We start from the raw sequence: 22,572 nt of genomic DNA on the forward strand, positions 1-22,572 counted from the left end.
CCATGTGTTACATGTGTACAAGGTTAGATCAAAGTGGTAGCTAATAATATTACATTCTGCAGTTGTTCAAGGATGACAGTTGAGAAAGTTTGATGACAGAGGATAAAAATAACACTTGTTTGGGCATAAATGGAAGTTTTTTTTTTTTCACTGAACCATGGGAACATTCTTCGTCCCACCCACACCCCCAGAAACCTAAGAAATAATTTTGTGACATTAACCAGTATTTACTACCTGATCAAATTATAATGATTGTCTATTTTCTGAAATTAAAAAATGACTGTATTGGTAAACATGTGGATACACTGAGGTAATGATAACATAATCAGTAACTATTGGGTTAAACTCAATTTTGAGTTTTCCCACGTAGCAAATAATGTACATAACCTTTGTTCAAGAGGTTTTTAACACTTGTATAATAAAACATTTGACAAGAGTTAGCTAATAGCAATTTAGAGGCAGATGTACAGGCAGAAATGCTTATAGTTTGAATGTGCCTTGTTGACAAAAGAGATAATGGCCTGTTTATTATTTTTTTTATTTAAAAGAAACATGGAATCTTTACCTCCATCTCGACAGTTGGTTATAAAAAGCAGAAGACACCTTAAAGTTTCCTCTGGAGGGTATTATCACTTCGTTCCAGTATCAGTGGTGGGTAGAAACACATATGCTCTATCACACTTTGACCTTTACACTTCAAGTCAAGAGAATCCTGAGCAAGGTCAGTTTTCCCATCTAGTGTGCACTTTGCTTAGATGTAAAAACAAACAAACAGGCAAGAAAGCAACCAAAAAACCATTTTCACAGAATTTGATCTATAGATTTCATTTACGCTTGAATGAAATACGTTTGTTTCTCTGCTGGTGACTTTGCAAGAAAACAAGGCCAGGAGAGGCATTTCCTCAAAGGCTAAAAGGAGGCATTACCACCACCACCACTACTTGCCAGGGGATTTGCAAAGCATGTTGAGGCTCAAGGTTAGCATGGGAGATGAGCCAGGCTCAGGAGAAGTTAACACAGAGAAAAAGGTTAGAGTGTTTATTCCCCTTAAAACAAAGTACTTCAGATAGTAACTCCTGATGGTCAGGTAACGGTGTGTTTTCTGCAACGATCAGGTTTGGGATTGTCTATTTTCTTTACACTTGTGAGGTTTGAAATTGGCATTTCAAATCCTTGGGGGGAAAGCTATTTTTGTAATTCAGCTGGGATGTCCTTGTCTTAGGGTTTCCCATTGCATCAGTCCCTTAGCCTGGTACTATAGCTATGAGAGTGCTGTGTCTTTTAGATGAAATGCAGAAATAAGGACATGATTATGGTGCTTATTAAAGATTCCTTGCTATTTTCACAAGAGTAGGGGCGTTAGACTCTTGTCTACTGGCCAAATTCTAAATTGGGAGATTACATTCTGCTTTCCTAAATCCCCCTAGCAGAAGCAGCCATCCACGGTATCCTACTTTGCTTCCTTTGCTAAACTGTTGTGTGATATCATTGAATGGCGCTGGTTTTCTACTCTAGAAGTGGTTACTTCATAGTGGAGTGGTGAGGAAATCAGTACCTATTGTCTGATATTGTGTTTGACCCAGTTGCAGACAAGTTAAAAAGTAGGCTCTGAGAGTTAAGGATGAAGTATAAAAACAAAACAAAACAAAACAAAACAAAACACCTTAACAGTGTAGCAGTGATTGTGGAGCATTTTTTAAAAAACGAATCTGCTTTCTCTTCTGCAACATAGACCAAAAAAATTAATGTTTTTTTTTTTACTCCACTGGTAGTGGATAAGGAATAATCATTTGCTTCAAATAGGAAGATAGTTCTAACAGTGATGATGAGGTTTGAGAGGATGAGATCACATATCACAGAACAGTTAACCCATCTCTTTTGTCCTTAGGCTGCTGCTAACCATTCTAGACAGCTGATCCATTTCATAAAATCTCTTTTTAAGGAGGTTTTTAAAAAAAATCTTTTCTTGGTAATATATTTTAGTGTTCCTCAATCTTTCCATGACAGTGAAAAATTGTTTAATGTCACCATCTTTTATCCATCGCTAACCTTGCTATCGTGTCGTGGTTTTGAGAGGCAGTATAGCACAATGGCATGGTTTTTGAAATCTGACATTTAAATCCTTGCTCTATCACTTTCTAGGTGTGTGATGTTGAGTGATTTACTTCTAAGGTTCAATTTCCTCATTGGTAAATGAGCAACCTCAGAGGGTCGCGGTGAAGATCAAGTGAGAGGATATATTATTTTGAAGGGTTATGGGGTAAGGTGAAGCAGTACTCAGCACCCAAAAAAATAGTGGTCAATAAATATTTATTGGATTGTGTACACAGATCTGACTTAATTCATAAACTCTTTGAGAGTGGGAAGCATACTTCCTGGATTTCCACATAAGTACAGTGTTGTGCACATAGTATGGTGCAGGGGATCAATATTTATTGCATGAATGAACTTTTTTCTTTCCTGCGTGGAATAAACAGCCCTCAGCTATTTGCAAGATCCCATTTAGCTCAAAGGTGACAAAATCAATCAATACTCTGATGTCTCCAAATGTACTGACACCTTACTTTGTCTAGATGTTTTGGCATGGTGTAGATACAATGCAAATAACTTACACTTTCTATCAGGCTAATTTCTATGAATTTTAATACTTGAGTTGTCTTAGGTGCCCAGAATGGGACTGACTCAATCATACGCCTCCTCATTCATCCAAGCCTTCTTTGATTGAGAATTTTTTTTAATGAATACTAAGAACCATCTAATTATATACCTGAACGAAACCTTCCAACTTGTGACTAAGTACACTACCTGCCCTATTTACCTGTAAGATCTGTGCTGACTACAGATATATTTCTAATTGCTTTGCTCCCAAGCCAAAAAACCAAAACCGAACAAAACAAGCACCCACCGCCGCAAGTTCCAGAGCACAATCAACATCCTTGAACCAGGGAAATGTTGGTTAGGACTTTATTTTTTGCTTTTAAACGTTTGCACGGGGCTAGGAGGGAAAGTTGGGGGAACAAGGGAGAGGTACATAGATTCAACCAGGTTTGAATATTTGTCAATAAGGAAGGAGTATTGCTCTTCGCCATAATCTTGGAAAACGCCTGGTGTGTGCTTAGGTGGGCATTAAAGCGACCTCAGTGTGGCCATTTCCCTGATGTCTTTGTACATACTTTATAGGGGCGGTCTCAGGTGTGGAGCTCCAAGCACCTGCTTGCTCAACTCCCGCAGTTCAGAAACCAGCGTATTTGAGGCCGGTGGCTCAGGTTTCACGTAACTCGGCTCAAGTGTCACTAACACTATGTGCAGTGCCGGTCATCGAGCTGTGCTTTGGGACTTGGATACTTAACTTCGGACTTTCTTCTCCCTCCCCCCCCCCCCCCCACTAGTTTTCCTTTCCCTTCTTCCTCCCCTGGAGTGCCCACCTCCTTCCTTTGCTCCCACTCTCTGCTTTCTCTTTCTTGTTTCCTTCTCCTTCCTCTCTCTTAGGCTTTCTGTCTGTCATCCATCCTCTGAGGGCCACAGTGCTTGAGGCTGTGCGGCTCGGGGAAGGCGCGAGCCCCCGCGGGACAGGCGCGAGGTGCTGAGCGGCTAAAGCGCGAGGCGCGCGCCGGGCCAGGGGAGCGCGCCGAGCAGCCGCGTGGCCGGGCGGCCGGCCGGGAAGCGGCGCGCGCGCGCCCCGCGAGCCCCTGGCGCGCCCCCGGCGGCCGGGGCCGCAGCGTGCTCGCCCCCGCCGCCAGCTCGCCTCACTTATGGGTCGGAAGCTCTGCGTGGGGGAGACTGTTCCAAGATGGCGGCGGGTTGCTGCGGGGTGAAGAAGCAGAAACTGTCCAGTTCGCCCCCCTCTGGCTCGGGTGGCGGTGGTGGCGCCTCCTCCTCCTCCCACTGCAGCGGAGAGAGCCAGTGCCGAGCTGGGGAGCTGGGACTAGGAGGCGCCGGCACGCGGCTTAACGGGCTGGGAGGTCTAGCCGGAGGAGGTAGCGGCAGTGGCTGTACCCTCTCTCCCCCCCAGGGCTGCGGCGGCGGCGGCGGGGGGATTTCCCTGTCGCCACCTCCGAGCTGCGGAGTGGGGACCCTACTTTCTACCCCGGCCGCCGCCACCGCTTCCTCGCCCTCCTTGTCGTCCGCCGCCTCGTCCTCATCGCCCGGCTCCCGGAAGATGGTGGTGTCAGCGGAGATGTGCTGCTTTTGCTTCGATGTGCTCTACTGTCACCTGTACGGATACCAGCAGCCCCGGACCCCCCGGTTCACCAACGAGCCCTAGTGAGTACCGTGCCCTCCGCCGCCCTCTCCCTTGCGCTCGGGATGGGGCTCAGAGTTGAAGCAAAGTACGAGTCCGCCTGCCCGCCGGCGGTGGCCCCTGCCTCTCTCTCTGTCCGGGTCCCCGGAGCCACTCGACCTAAGTAAGGGAGGGCACCCCGCGCTTTCTGCCCTCCGAGGCAAGCACCCCACACTTGGAGCAGGGTGCTGCTGCAAGAGATGGCTCACTGGTTCCCAAAGGTAGTTCGCTTTCTCTTTGCGATAACTTCGAGGAGTTTTGACCCTTTCCTTCTCTCCTTCGCCACCCCGCGTTCCCACCGCCCTGGTTTTGGAGATCTGGATTACTCAAGGTGTTGACCTCTCCTCACTTTGGTTTCCATTTACCCCACGTGAAAGCCCCGCCAGTATTCCCGCCCCGCGTACCTTGCACAAGGAGAGTTACCATCCCATTGCAGGGTGAAAGCAACTATCCAACTTCTGCTAGTGATGGAACTTAGCTCCGGAGCTTATGAGGTTACCCGTCTTTTCCTTCGGGTTTCCTTGAGTCCGGGGGAAGGAGGAGGTTTTTTTTGAAAAACACATTTTCCCTTCCTACCTATTTTTATCCGAACATACCCATTAAAATGTGTTTCTAGTGAAGCGCACCGCCAGCTCTCTCACAGAAGAGTGAGACCTCTTTTTTTTTTTTTTTTTGGTTAATTCCACTGTCTGCGTAATAGCTCATTCAGAGAGAGCTGTCCCCTATACAGTCACTGTCAGTTTGTACGTTAAGCGTGCATTCGCTTTTGTGTCGATTTCACTTGTAAGAAATCTATGTTAGGCTCCACGATTTGAGAGATAATTAAACAATCCCAACAGTGAGTGTGTAGGAATTTTTATGCTTTCTTTTGGCTTGTGTACTTTAAGTTATTTTACCCTTCAAGTGTGGTTGAAATTGTTTAAAATAGCAGTTACAGCTAAAAGCAGGTTAATTCTAATCCCCATCCATTTGGATGTGTGGGAGATGGGGCATATGGTTTTTTTTTTTAATGTGTAAACTGAGTGTAAACTTATTTTTTGAGTTAAATGCTAGACAGAATGTAAAGCCCAAGGAAGGGCAGAATGACAAAGAGGGTAATTGTTTTTATTATGAGTTCTTAGCATCATCAACAACAAAAATAATAGAGAAAAATTTCTGTGAAACTTCTAGTGAAAACCATCAACCCTTTTCCTAGCTAACACAAGTGCCCCTTGTCGCCATATCATAAATACCTGAATTGATGTTCTTTTCAAACTGCTTCTTTTCATTTTGTGAGATTAGGGGATTAGACTACTATTGGATAAGTATAAACACTTCTGCCTAGACTAAAAATATTAAATTAATATGTAAAGTGCAAATTGCAATAAAGTGTCCTGGTAATTTTAAATTTGTATTGTTTGTTTTCTTTGGCTTAGTACTTTAAATGTATTTAATTTTGTATTTTTGCCACTGTTCTGTGGTCTGTGCATTTTCATTCTGACTTGCTTCATCTTTGGGCATTTATTCATAAAAAATGCATGAAAGAGCATCCAGACTGACACTTTGCCCAGTAAACGAAATATTTTAGAAATTTCATAGTTTTAATTCTGGGAATGTACATCCTAAACCCACACCTTTAGTTAGCCAATTTGTTTTTTGGTTAAGAAGTCAGATTCATTTGAAAGAAACTGCCATGTAAAAAAAAAAAAAAAGATCTGTGAAATATTTATTAGCTTGAGTCACTTATTTGTGACTTCTCTGCCTTCTCTTGGATGTCTATGATGTATTAAAGCCAGTCGTGGGATGATACATAGGTTGGCTCTGCAAAGTCATGGGACTGCAAAAATTCACTCCTGTTCAGTTACATGACTTTGGCAAAGGCTGTTTTACTATTCACGCTCCGTTGCTCCAAAGCATATGAGAACACACTTTCAGGAGGTGCTATTTTCACACATTTTCAAGTGAGTTTGGGTTAACTGAATGACTATAACGAGAAGTTTAAAAGGAAAGTGAGCTTGACCAGTTCACACAGAAAAGGGTTTTGACGCTGTCATTTTAAGTGGCCACTTGGCACATGTTTTTAAGGTATTGCTTGTCTTCTAATACCCCATCCCCTGGATTTCTTTTTCATGGACTTAAACAGATAAGGCACACTTTTCACCATCACAGATATGTTGAAACAGTGGTGGAAGAATCATAACCATTACCATCTAGCAGGCCTTGAATGTGTCATGTGTTCAACAAAACAACTAATTTAGAAGAGACACTGATCACGACCAAAGGGAAGACAAACATTTACTTAAGGGGAAAGAGGACTGCGTCTTATTTTCATTTGTCTTAAAGTCATTTTTGAGGTGTACTGTGGAAAATTCGAGAAAATTTCCTAAAAGCAGTGTTTGATTGTGGGAGTGAAGTAACTAATCTCCTGACAGCGCCTTCATGACCACCACACATTTTCTGTTTTACATATTACGTATTTAACAGCATCGTGTACTTATTAGTGGCTTTGTGCTGGGGGGGGGCGGGGCATAAGCTGTAAATGGACATACTTCTTTTTTTCCCCGAGTTATTAGTATCACGTCATGAGCAGCAGTATTTGAGGTCTTGTCTCTGTCCACCAAAAGGCATGCTTTCAACAACTCAGATTCTCACGTGTAAAAGCACATGGCTTTCACCCCTTCCCGGGGCCTTTCTGTCACAATGTCTGTACGTAGTGAAATCTGCCTTTTACAGGTTTAGAAGTTCTAGATCAAATTACGCTTCCATTCTGAAAGATTATTAGAAATTTCCTCTATGTGTTTCAGGTTTGGGGAAAGGATGCCAATATATGAACAGGCTGTATGGATACAAATTCTTCACTGTTGGTGGCTGTTTCTTGGAGTACCTATTCACCGCACAGAGGTGGCAGTAGCTACAGCTTGAGAGGACAGTGAAAACTTGTTTAATGGAAGACAGATAACATTCATGTTAAAAGTTAGGAACGCATTATTAAATCCCTGGTCTCCATTGTACAGGTCCATTTGCCCACAGAAATAAGGCTTAAGACATGATTTTAAACGTGACTTTGGTTGCTTTTTACTATTCAAAATCCGAGGTCTTGGACTCATGTGGGAACCCAGACAGTCATGTTACAGGAAACCATTCGCTACAATAAAGGGATCCACTGTGCCAAGTGTTGAGCCGGTTAGATTCGAAGCGGCGGTTCTCAACTTTGGCCACCCAGTGGAACCCTTGGGGAATTATTCAACCTATGGATACCCACCCCACAATCCCAGAGATTCGGATTGAGTTGGTCCTGGATGGGGCCTGGACATCAGGATTATTAAATGCTCCTCAGGTGATTTTACTGTGCAGCTGAGGCAGAGAACCACCTGTTGTACAATATTCAGCTGGCCCTGTCTCCTGAGATTCACATGAACTTGGTCTGGGGTGGTGCCTGGGAACCCATATTTTATAAGCAGCCCGGTGTATTTTTGGTAAACAACCGGTTTCAGAAACACTGGCAGTGTGGCCTGCTGAAGACTTGACCCGGGAGCTTGTGTGACGTGGAGGCTCTCAGGTCGCACCTCAGACCTGCTGGATTTGAATCTGCATTCGAACAAGCTCCCCAGGTGATTCGTCTGCACTTTAAAGTTTGAAGGGGAGCGGTTCTCCAACTTTAAAGTACATCAGAATCTCCTGTAGTGCTTGTTAAAGCACAAATTGCTGGGCCCCATTCCCAGAGTTTCTGATTCAGTCTGCCTGGGGTGGGGCCCTGAATTTGCATCTCTAACCAGCTCCCTGGTGAAGCGCTCCTGCGGTTCCCAGGACCACAGGGCTGAGACCCACTGGGTTATAGAGTTGTGGGGACCCCAGGAAAGTCCTGGAGCAACTGTAAAGGGAAGGGCAGTTTCCACCGCCAGTTTTCCAGTAAAGCACTTCCTGCTTCCATGTCACTATCCTTTGTCATGTTCTTTCTAACCTAGCACCAGGGAGATTGAATGCTGCCAAGATCATAGTAAGAGTCCCAGGTTCTTGGGATGGTTTCTGTCTGCAGTAGGGGGGAGGGGTGACTCTTAGAAACCGGTGGTGTGATTTTCGGTCTTCCCCCCACCCCCGGAAATGTTAAACGTGAGGGGCACATTTTAGGGGTTAAAAACAGCACAAATATGGTATCTTAAAGTGAGTTGTATTGATTTTGGTAAGGAAAGCCCCCTTTTGTTGCCATAAAAAAATGCTTTGATGATTAGCTCAACTAACACGTTGTGATAAAATTTTAAAAGCTTTTCCTTACACTTATGCTTGCCGGATTGGATTTTAAGAATTTCCCTCATTAACAAAGAAGTATAAAAGGATCCTGCCAAGGCACTGGGATTGTTCAGTCTTCTATGTTTAATGCTGTGTTGCATGTCACGTCCCATGAACTATTTGTTTTAATCTCCTTACCACCTTTGAAGTTAATGCAGCCCTACATTGTGTATAGACCATGGCTCATAAAAGATACTTTACTATTAACATCAATACTATGGTTTTCCATTGCAGTGAATGACATATAGTTTTAAAAAATCCACCCCTGGACATGCAGCTCTTGAGAGACTCCAATCAGGTGTTTGAACAGTTAACTCTTTCTTGTCTTGTCACAGCAGTCAAATTACTGTTTTCCAGCATACTTGGGAGGAATTGGGTTGTTTTAGAAAGGCAAAGTAGTAACAGTCCTGTGACATGTTTAAAAAGGTGATTGGACAGTGCAGCTCAGGTCAAAGTGATATTAATGCAGCATTTTAAACACAAGCTATTATATTTCTATTGTGTCTTTTTTAATGAAGACTGACCAGAATAGCCAGAAGGTTTATCTGTCTATTGCAGATGATGCTACTGGGCCAGTACAGATTTCCCTACCTATGTTGGCATAGTGGTTGGCATAATTTTTCTTCAAAAAAAAAAAACACCACACATCTTGTCTGGAAAATTGTTGAGCACTTTTGAAGGTATTATGCAGGTTTTTCTTCAACAATGTTGATTTCCATTGGAGGGCAATCTAGTGTCGTGTCTTATACAAAAGAAAGCAGGCACGCCCCCAGTTTGTCATGTATTCTGTAAAAAAAAACAGCCAGTGACTGAAATGGAAGGATGTAGAAATATAAGTTACAAAATTATTTTTATATCCATGCATAAAGGTGTATGTAGGACAAGGTATATTTAGTTAAAAAGAAAAACTCAAAGCTTATTTTACCTTCTCCCCCATATGGCCAAAGGGAGTGATCATCTAGCTCATAATTTTGCTTACTTAGGAATAGTGTTTGTGCTGCATCAGGTCCCATTTAGTGGGTGGCAACCAAGCAGGGATCTTTGCTGGGATCTCTCAGTCCAATAGGAAGAAAGACCACTGCTGAGAAAGTGACAAATGCTCTGTTAGCCCATGCGCATGAGTTGTTGGGGTGTTTTTCCCTAAGTACGGGTTTCACAGAGACACGCTAACATTCACATTGCTGTCTTTAAAAAACTGTATACACTTTTTGAAATTGTATTTGTGTTGAAACACTACACCTTATTATTGCAAAGGATTATAATTTTGAAGTCAGTTGGGCTTCCCACTTAGAGACCATCTTACTTTCTGAGAATGTGTATGTGTGAAACACTAAAACTTGTGCAATGAGATTAGTCAAAGTTCCCTATTTCAATAGGCGTTATTCTGTTCTCTCGATGTCACACATGCTTGCCTGTTTTAAAGCCGCACAATGACCGGGGCTTTTTACATTTAAATTTTCTTCAATAGTCTTTTTTTTTTTCCTTTTAGAACTTGTGTAATAATGTCTCTTTTTGATACTGTTCTGAATCAATTAAGCTAAGTAAGTGAGGACCAGCAGTAAAAGCCAGGGGCTGCCAAGAATGGACTGTCAATGTGTAAGCTGTCTTTCCCCAATCAGTAATTGGGCGGTTGCTCACAGGACACTGGAGACAGTGTGGGAAGCCAGCGGTTGTGCAGGTGGGAAGAGTAGATTCCCCAACAGCAAACTTAGAGGTGAGCTTCTGTAGTTACAGTGCTGCTAAGAGCAAAAATGAGCTACAAGCTTACGTAGTAGAAATAAAAGAGCCCGAAGGAAGAAGCGTGGTGTAATAGCGTAGCTGGTTGGGTGGAGCATAGTTTATGTTTGGTCCAACAATAAGTGGCATCTTTTCTATCTAGTGTGGGTGTATTTTCTGCAGCCCTTAATGTACCATACTTGCAAACTTGCTCAACCTTAAAAATGTTAGTTTTGAAAAGCTGCGTGGAAATTTTATGTCATTTTATGTTATCTTATGGAAAATAAAAAAAAAAAAACCCTGTTATTTCTTGTAGCCTGTACGTTAGGCCGAGTTCCTTGGTTGGAAAGCGAAGAAACAGTTCTGTCCTCACAGAGCTTACTGTCTTGTTCAAGGTGTGGTACAGACATCAAAGTCACTTCAAATGCTGACACTGCAATATATACATGATTGTATATGAATTAAAACAAAATGGAAAACACTGTACGTAAGCATGGTGATGCCATGGAATAAAGGAGTGGTTAGGAAGAAGGCTTTTGGGAGAGGATGACTCCTGAGCCAAGTTTTGAAATGGCAAGGGTACAGAGATCACTGGTGAAGAGTCTGGTGTGACCAGTAGATCTTGAAGTCTTACTGGCGGTTCTCGAACTCATTGGTCATCACCACACCTCTTGCCACAGTACGTGGGGATTCCCAGCAGCTGTCTTCAGCTGCCAGCTGGCACCCTCAGTATTCTTCATACCACTTCCCTTGCTCTGGTCTCAAAGATCAGAAAACTTCAAGGAAGCTCCAAGTAGGCTTTTGTCTTGGGAACCCTGTGGGAAGGCTGGATAAACGATAAGTGGATCTGGTTGTTGTTTTTCGTGTTAGGAAAAGAACAGTATTGACAGAAGAGCCCTCCAGGATGTAAGATGAATTGGAAGGAGAAGAGTCTCATGATAGGGGATACCAGCTAGGTTTGAGGTTCTGAGGGCACTAGGAAGACTGGCATTGGAAAAGTGGGGAAGCCACCCTAGGGGCAGAGTTCATGCATATAGGAATGTGGCAAAAGCAAGACGTGGAAGAAGGTATCAGCATATGCAGGGACTCGCACTCCAGGGCCAGGTTTTGTGTGGGAGTGGAAAGATTGCAGCTCACCTGTTTTTTGGCTGCCATCCTTGCCTCCTCTTTTCTTGGCTCTGGGCCTAGCTATTCTTGTGCTCAGGAAAAGTTTGTTCAACAGCTTAGTTGGAATGGCTATGAAATTTGATCACAAGTGTAAGAACCTCCCTCCCCCTTCACCTATTCCCAGTTGTATCTAAATTTGAGAGAAAGGAGAGGAAGACACGTTGGTTTATAGAATTTGGATCAAGTGTAAATATCCCTGAGATAGCTTTTGGGTGAGGACCTGAAATTAATTGACTGCATGTAAAGAGGCATTGCAGAAAAAGAAAATTCTACCAAATTCCCATTGCTGGGGGAAGTGAAAGGGAGAGAGGCTTTGAACATAATTTTGTTTACAAGCCTGAGGAACCAGGAGGATGGTGGTCCCACTAAAAACATGGAGCTGAAGGTATGGGAAAAACAAATAGTTGGCCAGGTGAAATCAGATTTCTCATTATGTGGTTTTCGAGTGTTGGCAGTTATCAAATGTCATTTCTTTTTCAATTAACAGAACCACAGAGCAGCGACAGAGCTATTGTGAGGGTTTGGTCAGTCTCTTGGATCCCTACAGCCTTCCCTGCCCTAGTTGGGACTTTGAATGCTCAGATGAGTAGAGATCAATGATAGTTTTCAGCTTTGTATTGCTAGTAAAATACTTGACAGAATGTTGTGTCTCCTGAATGTAGCCATATATATATATATAATATATGTGTGTGTGTGTGTGTGTGTGTATATATATATATGTGTGTGTGTGTATGTGTGTGTGTATATATATATGTCATATATATGTATATATATGTGTGTGTGTATATATATATATATATATATTCCATTTGTAGAGCAGTCAGCGATTCTTATGTTTCCTTATGTGAATATCATAGCAGAGCATTCAGCAAAAATAGAGCCTCATGGAGGACCATCTCAAGAACTTGTAGTTTCAAACCTTGGATTAAAGGAAATTTCTGAAGGGCTGGAAGTACGGTCTGGTACTAGATTCTAGGTCCTGTGTCCTCAGGCTTAGCAAGTAAGAAATCAAACTGGATCCATTTTGCAGCTTTGCTCACAGTGAATGATAGATGCTATCAATGGACAGGACTGGCCATATTGCTTCACGGTCATTGTGATCTTCAGTGGATGGGCAAATGTGAAAGCTCTGCTTGAGTCCAGGCCTACTAATATTAGTTTTTTAAAAAATGAGGTCTGTGATAGTCTTGATGATTCTTGCCTTTCCTCTATCTGTTTCATTTTACAGATAATCCACACTGTGACCCAAAGCCACATGCAATGCTGGGAGAGCACAGTTGACTGTATTATGCAATATCCTGCCAGAAGATGCTGACCAGCTCTCTAGTAATGGAAAGTAGTGAGATTGACTTAACAGCCTATGTAGCTTGCCTGGCCATTCCATATATTTTCTGTAAGCATATGACACGCAGTTCTAGTAACGTACCTTGTATTGAGATTTTGGATTGCTGCAAGGTGTCAACACCAGATTCTCTGCTTTGCTTCAGGCATGAGTTGATCTCTGAGTCATTCTCATTGAATGGAATCTATGAAAAATTGGTTTTTGTGCTGTCAGCCTCTAGGCCCCACAGCCCTGTGACTGCCTCAAAGAGATGCTTATGTGTTAGCCACACTAGTGTGCTGCTTCTCTGTGACATTATTATGGCCTATGTAGCCTAACAACCATAGAGACATAGATGTTTGGGGTGTAAGCAAGTGATATAGCTGGTGAAACTTGGGTCTCGGTATATATGTCATTGTAGTAAGAGAAATACCTTTTGTATCCTGATTTTGAACAACAGTGAGGTAAGTGTTTAGATGATGGGTCCTTTTTTACATCCTTTTCAAATTATTATTTGGTAAGTGGAAGCTGATGTTGGTAATTTGGTCACTAAGGGAGAATCTCACGAAGTCTTCTGGCCTTTTTCCATGTTAGAGCATTGCTTTCAAGGCATTTTACGAAGTTTCCCATGATTAAAACAAATCGACAACTCTCCATGCTTCCTTGGCACTCCAAACCCAAGACTTGCCATCAGCGTGGCATACTTGGTTTCTTAGTTCATGGAGTAGCTGTTTGATGTTAGGACTAGGTGTCAGGTAATCAGTGAGTAAAGGTTTTTGCATCTACCCCACCCTCTTGTCAGTTCAAAAAGCTCTCACAACAACAAATGGGAATGCTACTGTTCTCTTTCTCTGACACTAATAAGGTGATGATGTGTGGTTTCTGATGCGTTTTACCCCACAGACTCCTCAAACCATTGCTCTGTTTGGCAAGTCCTTTTGCAGAAATCTACTCTTTCACCATGGGAAACTCTGTGGAGAAAGAGAGTCACAGAGGGCTGGAGGCAGGAATGGAGGGCACATGGGAGCCAAGGAGGGAGAAAAATGCGATTATCGTCAAGTGAGGTGAAGCCTGGATTCAGGGAAGAAAAAGAAGACCTAGTGCCTGGTCTGGAGTAGGGCTGCCCCAAGAGGCATATTTTGCAATATTACAAACCCGGGGATACCTCCTTTAGAACCAGTGGCCATGGTGCTCTCGTTAAAAAAAAAAAAAAAAAAAAAAAAATTCCTGAGAAAGAGATGCACAGCGTAAAATATAGTAATACTAGAAGACTTGTATATGCACCCCCTGAGTACTTCCAAGAGACCATGTTGAAATGAGAATGAGGTCTCTGGGCAAGTTTGGTGGCCATGGGACAGATAGCCTAAGTATACCCCAAACAGATAAAATGTAGGCACTCTCTGATCATCATTGTTTCTTTTTTTCTTGGCTTGTCTCCAAACATAGTTCTAAATCCTCAGGTGTTCAGATGTGTCTTATTTTTAGATCTGTGTTTTTTGGTGGTAAGAGATGTATGAAGTTTCATTTATAGCTTGCGCAGTTATTCTCCATAACCAAGATTATGGAGCAGATAATATTAAAGGATAGACTCAGCCATAATTTCAGACTGCAGAATGCGGTTATGCATAGGAAGGCATTCTGTTGACCAGATTCCGGTCTTCTATACCTTTTCTCCAGTGTCTCTCAACAGGACATACTATGGTCCATCTAATTTGCCGACTACATTCTCACAGATAACTGGAGGGTCGACCATTTTCAGTTAATCAGTTTCTCTTTAATCATACAGATGTATGCTTCTTTTAGAAAATTAATTGATATATCTATTAATTAGTGGTTAAAAAAACCACATAACATGAGACCAACCCTCTTTCCAGATTTTTAAGTGTACAGTACAGTACTGATAACTGTAAGTGCCATGTTTAGCTTATTTTTTAAAGATTGTTTTTAAAGTTTATTTGTTTTGAGAGAGAGAGAAAGAGCATGCATACGTGCACAAGCTGGGGAGGGGCAGGGAGAAAGAGAGAGAATCCCAGGCAGGCTCCACGCTCAGCTCAGTGTGGAGCAGGACACAGGGCTCAATCTTCTCACCAACCGGGAGATCGTGGCCTGAGCTGATATCGAGAATCTGACGCTTACCTGACTAAACCACCCTGGTGCCCCTAGCTGATTTTTTTTTTAAGGTACGTGGTAGTGGCTCTACCCAAAAGCAACTAATGTTTCATTAGAATTTGGGAAATCTCTTAAAACTTAATCTTGCAAACATGTATTAGAGATGTACAAAGCTTATTGACAGGAGAGCCTAATTGAGGCTTTGAAGTATTTATTTTTCCAAGCTTACTGAACAGTATGAGTAAACTAGATTAAAGGCATTAGAGTCAGAAAGAACTGTTAAAAAATGTTTCACTCTAGTAGGGTGTCAGTATTTGACGTGGCATTTATCATTCACTTTATTAGTATACTTAATACCACCTATCTGTATTTGAATAGAGCTTGATTTTCTAGCTCTCTTTTTGCTCTCCTCTGTTCTTTATGGCTTTCTAATGAATTTGCTAATGATCATATAAGGAAACATCTTTGATAGGTAGGAACTTTGCCATTGTTTACTCAGTCTTAACAGCGAAAGGGCCAAGGCATTACAGGGGAACGTTCGTTTTGACAGCTGAACCTGATATATCTGAGGAAATGTGTTTTCTAGAGAGATGGAAAATTGGAAAACACGTTGCCTAATGGGATACCATAAGTAAGGCCTTTTAAGTCCATATGTGTGTATATAAACCACTTTAGTTAAGCACTTCTTGAAATTGCTTCTTATTTGCTTTAATGAAAAGCTCATATCTAAAGCCAGTAGTGGAGTGCTCACTTTGGGAGCACATATACTAAGTGTGGTAGCGGAATCTGAAATAATAGGTATGGTCAAGTCATGGGTCTTGAAAGTTGTTTATTTGCCTCATTGTCTACGCAACCAATGCGAGATTCTTTAGTGGAGGTATAGAAATTTTTTAATATTCTCCCTCAATTGTGATGCATTAATTTGGATTGTGGAGCAGTTTCTAACTTCTTCCATTTAGGGATGGCTTTGCAGCTTTAGAGAAGAAAGTAGAATTTCCACTATGATCATCCCTTTCCTTGCAGACCTTTTAAAATGAATATTTGTTTAAGCTTCAAGATTTATTTGACAATATTATCTTAAGATGGTGTATTTTACATCAAAACCTATCATTCACACCTGGTACTGCTCTTCATATTGTAAATTCTCATATTTCAGTTCAACAAGTCATATAGTGGTTATGGGTGGAACACCATGGGTATAAGGTAGAGGTCTATAAAATAGGCATAAGCCATGCTTCCTGCCCTTGAAAAGCTTGCAGTCATATTGAGGAGGTTCATTAAACAGATAATGGGGTCACATGATTTAACGGCTGAATAAATGATGGAGACAATGAGGTCTGTAAGAGTTTGGACAAAGACTAATGTGGGCTTGGATTATACAGGAGGGCTTCATGGACAAAGTAGGATTCAGGCTGGGAAGACCTTTCACAGATGGATAAAGCATTCTAGACAGGGAAACAACTTAAAGACACAGAGGTCAGAAAGAGCATTATACAGTAGTCAATGGGCACCAATCAAAGGTATATTGAAGTGGGGGAGATCGTAGCAAGAAAAGGGACTCGTCAAGCGATTGCTATAATTCAAGCATTGGGAAATGAAGGTCTGCCAGTTGACAATTTTAAACTATTAATGGCCTGTGAATTGCTTCTTTCTTGGTAAAGTTTCCCTTTTGTCCAGTTAATTATGCCTCAGCAGCTCCTTTAATGTCATGAATGTCATGAAGCCTGGACAAGAGACTTGGAAATAACGTAAGCAGGAGTCTGCTGTGTAGACAAAGTGCTTTCATTTATCAATAGACATTCAGCATAAGTCAGTTAGATTAACACTGGTTACATCACCCTTTGCCTGAGTGCCTTCTACATTCAGTGTTCTTTTTTTCTTCAAAACTTCAGTGTCTCAAATGTGAAGTTGAGAAAGTTGAGTACCAACAAAGATTATGTAATTTAAAAAATAAGCTACCCTAATTATTATAGAATTAAATGACTTTAAACCACTTTTTTCTCCTTAAATGAATGAAGAGATTTTACTTGGATGTTACAATTGTAACTCACATAAGGTAGGTCCTGGAAAATGATAATAATTATAGGAGAATTGTGTGCTAATCATTGAATGATGTTATTTATCAAATTAGCTTCAACATAGATTAGTCTAATGGGTATGTTCTTTCTGGTTCCTAACATGCCCTATTCTAGAATGCTACAACTCTAAGACACAAACTAGATAAACAAAATCTGTAAAAGTTTTATAGTGTTACCCAAAAACAAAACTCTAAAATGGTTTTCCTGAATTACAATAAAACAACATATTTTTATTTTATGTTGAACAAGATTTACCCGTTGAAGAAGAAAGAGCAGATTCTTAGTATTTTTGTTGATGATTTGTCTGTAATTATATGAGATATACGTTTAGGACCCAAAACAACTTTTTCAGTGATCACTGTAAAATTTAGTTTCCTTTCATTTTATTTTAGTAACTCTCTTCTTTTTTTCCTCCTGACTGTGTTTCAGAACAGAAGAAAATTATTTCCTAACTGTTAGACTGATCTCTGACAGGGTCTAGCCACATAACCATGAGTGTTGTGGCAACGTACTCAGGAAGGAAAAAAACAACACTGGCACAGTGCTTATTAGCAGTGTTCTCTGCCTAGTCAGTTCAGGGTTGTCGTTGTTGTTTTTTAATAAGTAAACGAGCTCTCCATGTCATAGCCTTGAAGTATGAATAATATGTAATTTGAATTACATGTTACTACAGTGAGGTAAAGGAATGCCAGATGTTAAAAGAAAAGAGTGGTAGTGAAGTCTTTTTGTGTCCAAGCTTTTGAAGAAGACATGGACTTTGACCTAGGGACACGATCGTAGACCTTTATTAATAAAGGTGAACACTCTCATCAAGAGAAGGAGAGGTGATTTTGTTTATACAGGGTTGCACCGTTTAGATGCCAATTTCACTTTTCACAGGCTTCAAACAATAGGCACGTTAAATGGGCAGTGGCCTCCATAGTGTGGAGCACAATCAAGGAAAAAAAAAAGGCAGTGGTTTTCCGTTTTGGCTATGGCAAGAGAACAAGCAAATCCTATTTTAAAGTGAAAAAAATGGGTGTGGGTCCAAAGGGTCCTGGTTCCTGTCTCCGTTGGCTGCTCTTAGAACCTTTGCTGTGTTTATTTCAGTACAGTCTAGAGAAATTCAAGTCAGTTTTTACAGAAGAGGAGCATTTCAGTCTTGAAGCTTTCTTTCACTTCCATGAAGAGTATAATTATTCACCATCCCATCATAACCATGTGTTAACCCTTTGCTAACTTAATTAACTTGCACCAGCCCAGCAGAGCCACTGGTGCTGTCTTGTTCTCAGAATTATTGTTATACTTATTTGTGTATTTTTGACTCCTTATCTCTCCCACCCCAAAATTGAAGTATAAGTCAAGGAATATCCTTCTCTTCCCCTTCCTCAACATAATTTCTCTTTGGAGCTTTGTCACTTTTGAGAGAAGCAGTCTTGAATATCTGAAGACTTTATAGCAACTGCATTAAGTAATTTTTGCCACTTAAATTCTAGTAGTGTTTACCACTTTGCATTATCTAGAAAGCTTGCTGGTTCTGCTAGTCTTCCAATTTAGGGAGGTGGTGGAGTGATGAGGAATAAGAGATTGTAAATTGATGACTTCTAAGTTTTTTCAAACAGTGGATTTGAATATCTAAAGGAGTGTGTTTAACTGGACTGATTTTCAATTTGGGGCAGTGCTAGATCTCAGAGATTTCTAGAAGTTTTTCTAAGAGGGTTTTAAAGCAGAGAATGAGAGATGGTCCGTTGGGTTCCTTCCTATGCCTTACCTGAAAGTGAGGATCTTTGTGTCTGTATGCATAACTAACACCAAAAGTTCTTTGTGGATTTATTTGATATTGTTTACTATTTGAAGACTGACCTGGCTACATGTAGTTATACACAGGAGGGACATGTGTTTATGATTCTTAAAGAGGCATAGCATAGGCTTTAATTGACTGCTTATCTTTTACTCTATGATTCCATTCATATCGAATGTTGGAACACTTGGAAGGCTATTTGGTACTATTTATTTTTCTGGTGTTTTTATTTGGTACTATTTATTTTCTGGTGTTTTATTTTAAACTGTAGGTTCCCATATGTTTAGATAAATGCTTCCTACCTAATATTTCTACAGTCAGGAACTTTTCATCTAATGTCTAAGAATGGATTTTAGGGGGTCAGCAAACCATAGTGGATATCTTACATTTGGTGAAAAAAAGGAATACCTTTATTTGTTTTTATGGAAATTCTTGATGTGTCTGTTCTCACATTAATATAATTTAGATGAAGGAAAACAGATTTGAAGAAGCCTGACCCAAGGGATTTTAAGTTATCCTGAAAGCACAAATAATATTTTAGCATGTAATTTCCATCATAAAATGTTTTATGGCAGACTTGTTTATGTCATAGTTCTGAGTCAAAGCTGAATTCAACACATTAGTCTTTAACTTATCCACAATTAATATCTTCTGGCTATGAACCAACACTGCTTCATGACTCTTAAACCATTTCCTTATATTAATCACCAGCTGTAGAAATGTGCTTTATTTGGGGGGGCCATTTAAAGAAAGAAAATGAAAAAATTTTTTCACGTCCTGAGTTACTGCATGGTTTACAATGCAAAGAAAACATCCAAGCGTCGTTGGATAACAGGATAGTTACTAACTTAGCAACTTATTCACCCATTTTAGCCTTAAAGTACACAAGATTCAGATTCTTCCAATTACCATCTCAGCAAAATGAAAAATCGTTTAATCAAGGACTTTAATGGTTGCTCATAAATTCCTGAAATTGCAGATTTTAAGTTCATGAATTCTAAAGATACATGGTAGGAAAAGCCTGCCATGTTATATACCTTCATTGTATGCTGATGTTGGTTTAAAAAAATATGTATGCAATAGGACAGGGAAAGTAAATGATAGCATCATAAGTATCACTGAGACTACTGTGGATTTGTATGAGTGATTTCCTCTATATTAAGGATCTGCTCAATTTAAATTGGTTTTCTTAGAAAAGATTTGAATGGCTTTGTAGTCACTCTTACAGTGTTTCAAACATTTAGTGAGTGATTCTCAACATTTTTCTTCCTGAAACATGACTCTGTGCCTTGCAGCATAATTCCCAAACCCAGCGTTTCGCATACAATTCCAGGTGCTACTTTAAGAGGGGAAGGTTGGTTACTTTGAAAGTATTATGCATTTGTTCTCATTCTTCTCCCCACTTCTCCCTCCCCTTCTCAAACATACACACACAAAGGTATGAACAGGTTGTTTTCATATCATACCTGCAGCTAAATTCATTCAGGACTCCCAGAACTACCTAAATGAAGAACCACTTACAATATGTTTGACTAGACATCTCCTAATTTAGTATGAGGATAATGCTACCATTGAGATCAAACTTTTTCACAACTTCGAGTTTGGTTTGGCAACATTATAATGAATCATCAATTGTGTGGAGTAAAATAGTAAATTTTCTATTAAAATGAGTTTTAAAATGTTTATGATTCTTTAGAGAGTTCAAGACTTAGAGCTTATAATCACCATCCACCTCATTTCATCTATGGAATACATTGAGACCTTTTCTTAGTAACCTTTCATCTGTTACAACTCTAGGCATTGAACTAGATTCTGTGCTTTCAGTCTTACCATGAATTGGATAAGTCATCGTCTCTCTTGTCCTTTTATTTAAAATTAACATATGTGAATCTTTAAAAAGTAATACTTAAATAACACTGAAAATGCAGCCAAATGTTGATAATAATAAATGCCTTTTTATCGCACCTGTTATCAAAAAACATTTATTTCCTGGTAGTCACCAAAGGTAAAATGGAATGTAAATCTAGGCTGATCATATTTTCTCTCTTCTAATTTTATAGATGTTGATGAATACTTTAACCTAGCAATTTATGTGTAGATCTCACCAAGGACCCCCCTATATTTCTGGGTACTTTTAAGAGCTGAAGGTTACAGTCTTTTTAGAAGACACCAGTCTCAGAATGATTTTCAAACTCAAGAGGGGATTTCCAGAATATTGGCATAAGGATCTCAGAAAATCTACTCCTCTACAAAAGCAGCATGGACACTGGCAAAATTTTTCAAGACTAACCTTTTCAGAATTCTTGAAATTAATCAAAGACTTCCAACAACCTGAGGAGCATTTACTCATTAAAAACAGCTGATTTCCGTGAGAACAGTGAGCTTTGTTGTGTTTTAACTTGCCCTATTCCTGTCTCCTTTTGCCCACTTCCACAGGGAAACCAGCAGCCATGCAACCACAGTAGCTGTGAAAACCAGTAGCCACTGGAGGGGTCAAGCTCCCCAAATATCCCTATCACCAAGAATTATCACTATTTGACCTGCCGAGCAGCTCCTGGAAGGGCTCTGTTCACAAGGCTTGTCTTTATTTGACCTGACTCATCCTTGCTCATTGGAAAAGCATTATCCTCAGGGCAGTTGTTGAAAACAGGCAAGGGCAATTGTTTAACATCGCGTCTGCCTGAGCTAGTGATCTCCGGAGAGGGCAAAGAAGAGGCTGGCCGAAAAACTTAAAAGGAGGATCTGGGGGTGTGATAGGGGGCTTTAACAAGCTCCAGGATATTCCTGGGTATCTAGAAGATCATGTGTAGGGCTGTGTGTATGCCCAGAAAAGACTTAAGGAGGCCCTATTTGCTCACCACTGGTTGACTTTAAGAACCTACGGAATCAGGAAATGAAGGCTAAAGCAGAGTTGTAAACTGCTGGAAGGCATGCCCCAACACACACACACACACACACACACACACACACGCACACACACGGTCTCTTGACATACGATGAAAGATCTACTGGTTCAAGACATTTTAGAAAATCTCTTTCCAATCATTAGCTGACCCCTAAGCTAACTGAGTGGAGACTTCAATTGGCCACACATGACAGGGAATACAGATTTGACAGAGTTAGTCCAGGGAAGTCACTAAACAAACAACAAACCTTGGGGAAGGATCTGATTTCCAAACTTGCTATGTTACATTATTTAAAATGTCCTCTTTTCAACAACAACAAAAAATAAAATACAAAGACCTAGGAAAGTATGACATACAGGGAGATGAACAGTCCATAGAAACTGTTTCTGAGGAAACTCAGATGTTGTGCTTATTAGTCAAAATTTTAAATGAACTATTATAAATCTATTAAAAGGAAATCATGTCTCAAGAATTAAAAGAAAGTATGTGAATGTCTCATCAAGTAAAGAATATCAATAAAGAGATAGGAATTATTTTAAAAAGAACCAAATGGAAAATTTGGAGTTGAAAATTTCAATGACTGAAATGAAAAATTTACCGATGTAGTTTAACAGCAGATGTGAATGACAGAATTAAGAATCAGCAAACTTGAGGATAGATTAATTGAGATTATATCCTCCAAGGATCAAGAAGAATGAATAAAAATGAGCAGAACCTAAGAGACCTGTGGGACACCAGCAACTATACCAATATATATATAGTAGGAGTCCCAGAAGGAGAAGGTGGGGCATCAGAAAGAATATTTGAAGGAATAATGGCTGAAAATGTCCCAAATTTGTTAAAACAACAACGACAACAACAACAACAACACATCGATCTACAACATCCAAGGGGCTCAGCTCAAAGTAGGATAAATTCAGAAGGATTTACACCTAGACACCTGATGGTCA

The 22,572-nt window shown here is 40.5% G+C and overlaps 1 protein-coding gene across 2 annotated transcripts in view; it reads left to right on the forward strand.

The window, feature by feature from the left end:
* The first annotated feature begins 3,739 nt into the window (after nucleotides 1-3,739).
* AMMECR1 (AMMECR nuclear protein 1) overlaps nucleotides 3,740-22,572 on the forward strand; it is a 111,543-nt gene continuing 92,710 nt past the window's right edge. Inside the window, exon 1 of one of the 2 annotated variants that reach the window (XM_019426845.2) lies at nucleotides 3,740-4,263. In XM_019426845.2, the coding sequence (XP_019282390.1) occupies nucleotides 3,791-4,263 (473 nt within the window). In that variant the 5' untranslated portion in view covers nucleotides 3,740-3,790. The remainder of the gene's footprint in view (nucleotides 4,264-22,572) is intronic. The other variant, XM_019426844.2, reaches the window with a different exon arrangement.

Source organism: Panthera pardus, unplaced genomic scaffold (genome assembly GCF_024362965.1).
Source record: "Panthera pardus isolate Hobbes unplaced genomic scaffold, ASM2436296v1 HiC_scaffold_27, whole genome shotgun sequence".
NCBI lineage: Eukaryota > Metazoa > Chordata > Mammalia > Carnivora > Felidae > Panthera > Panthera pardus.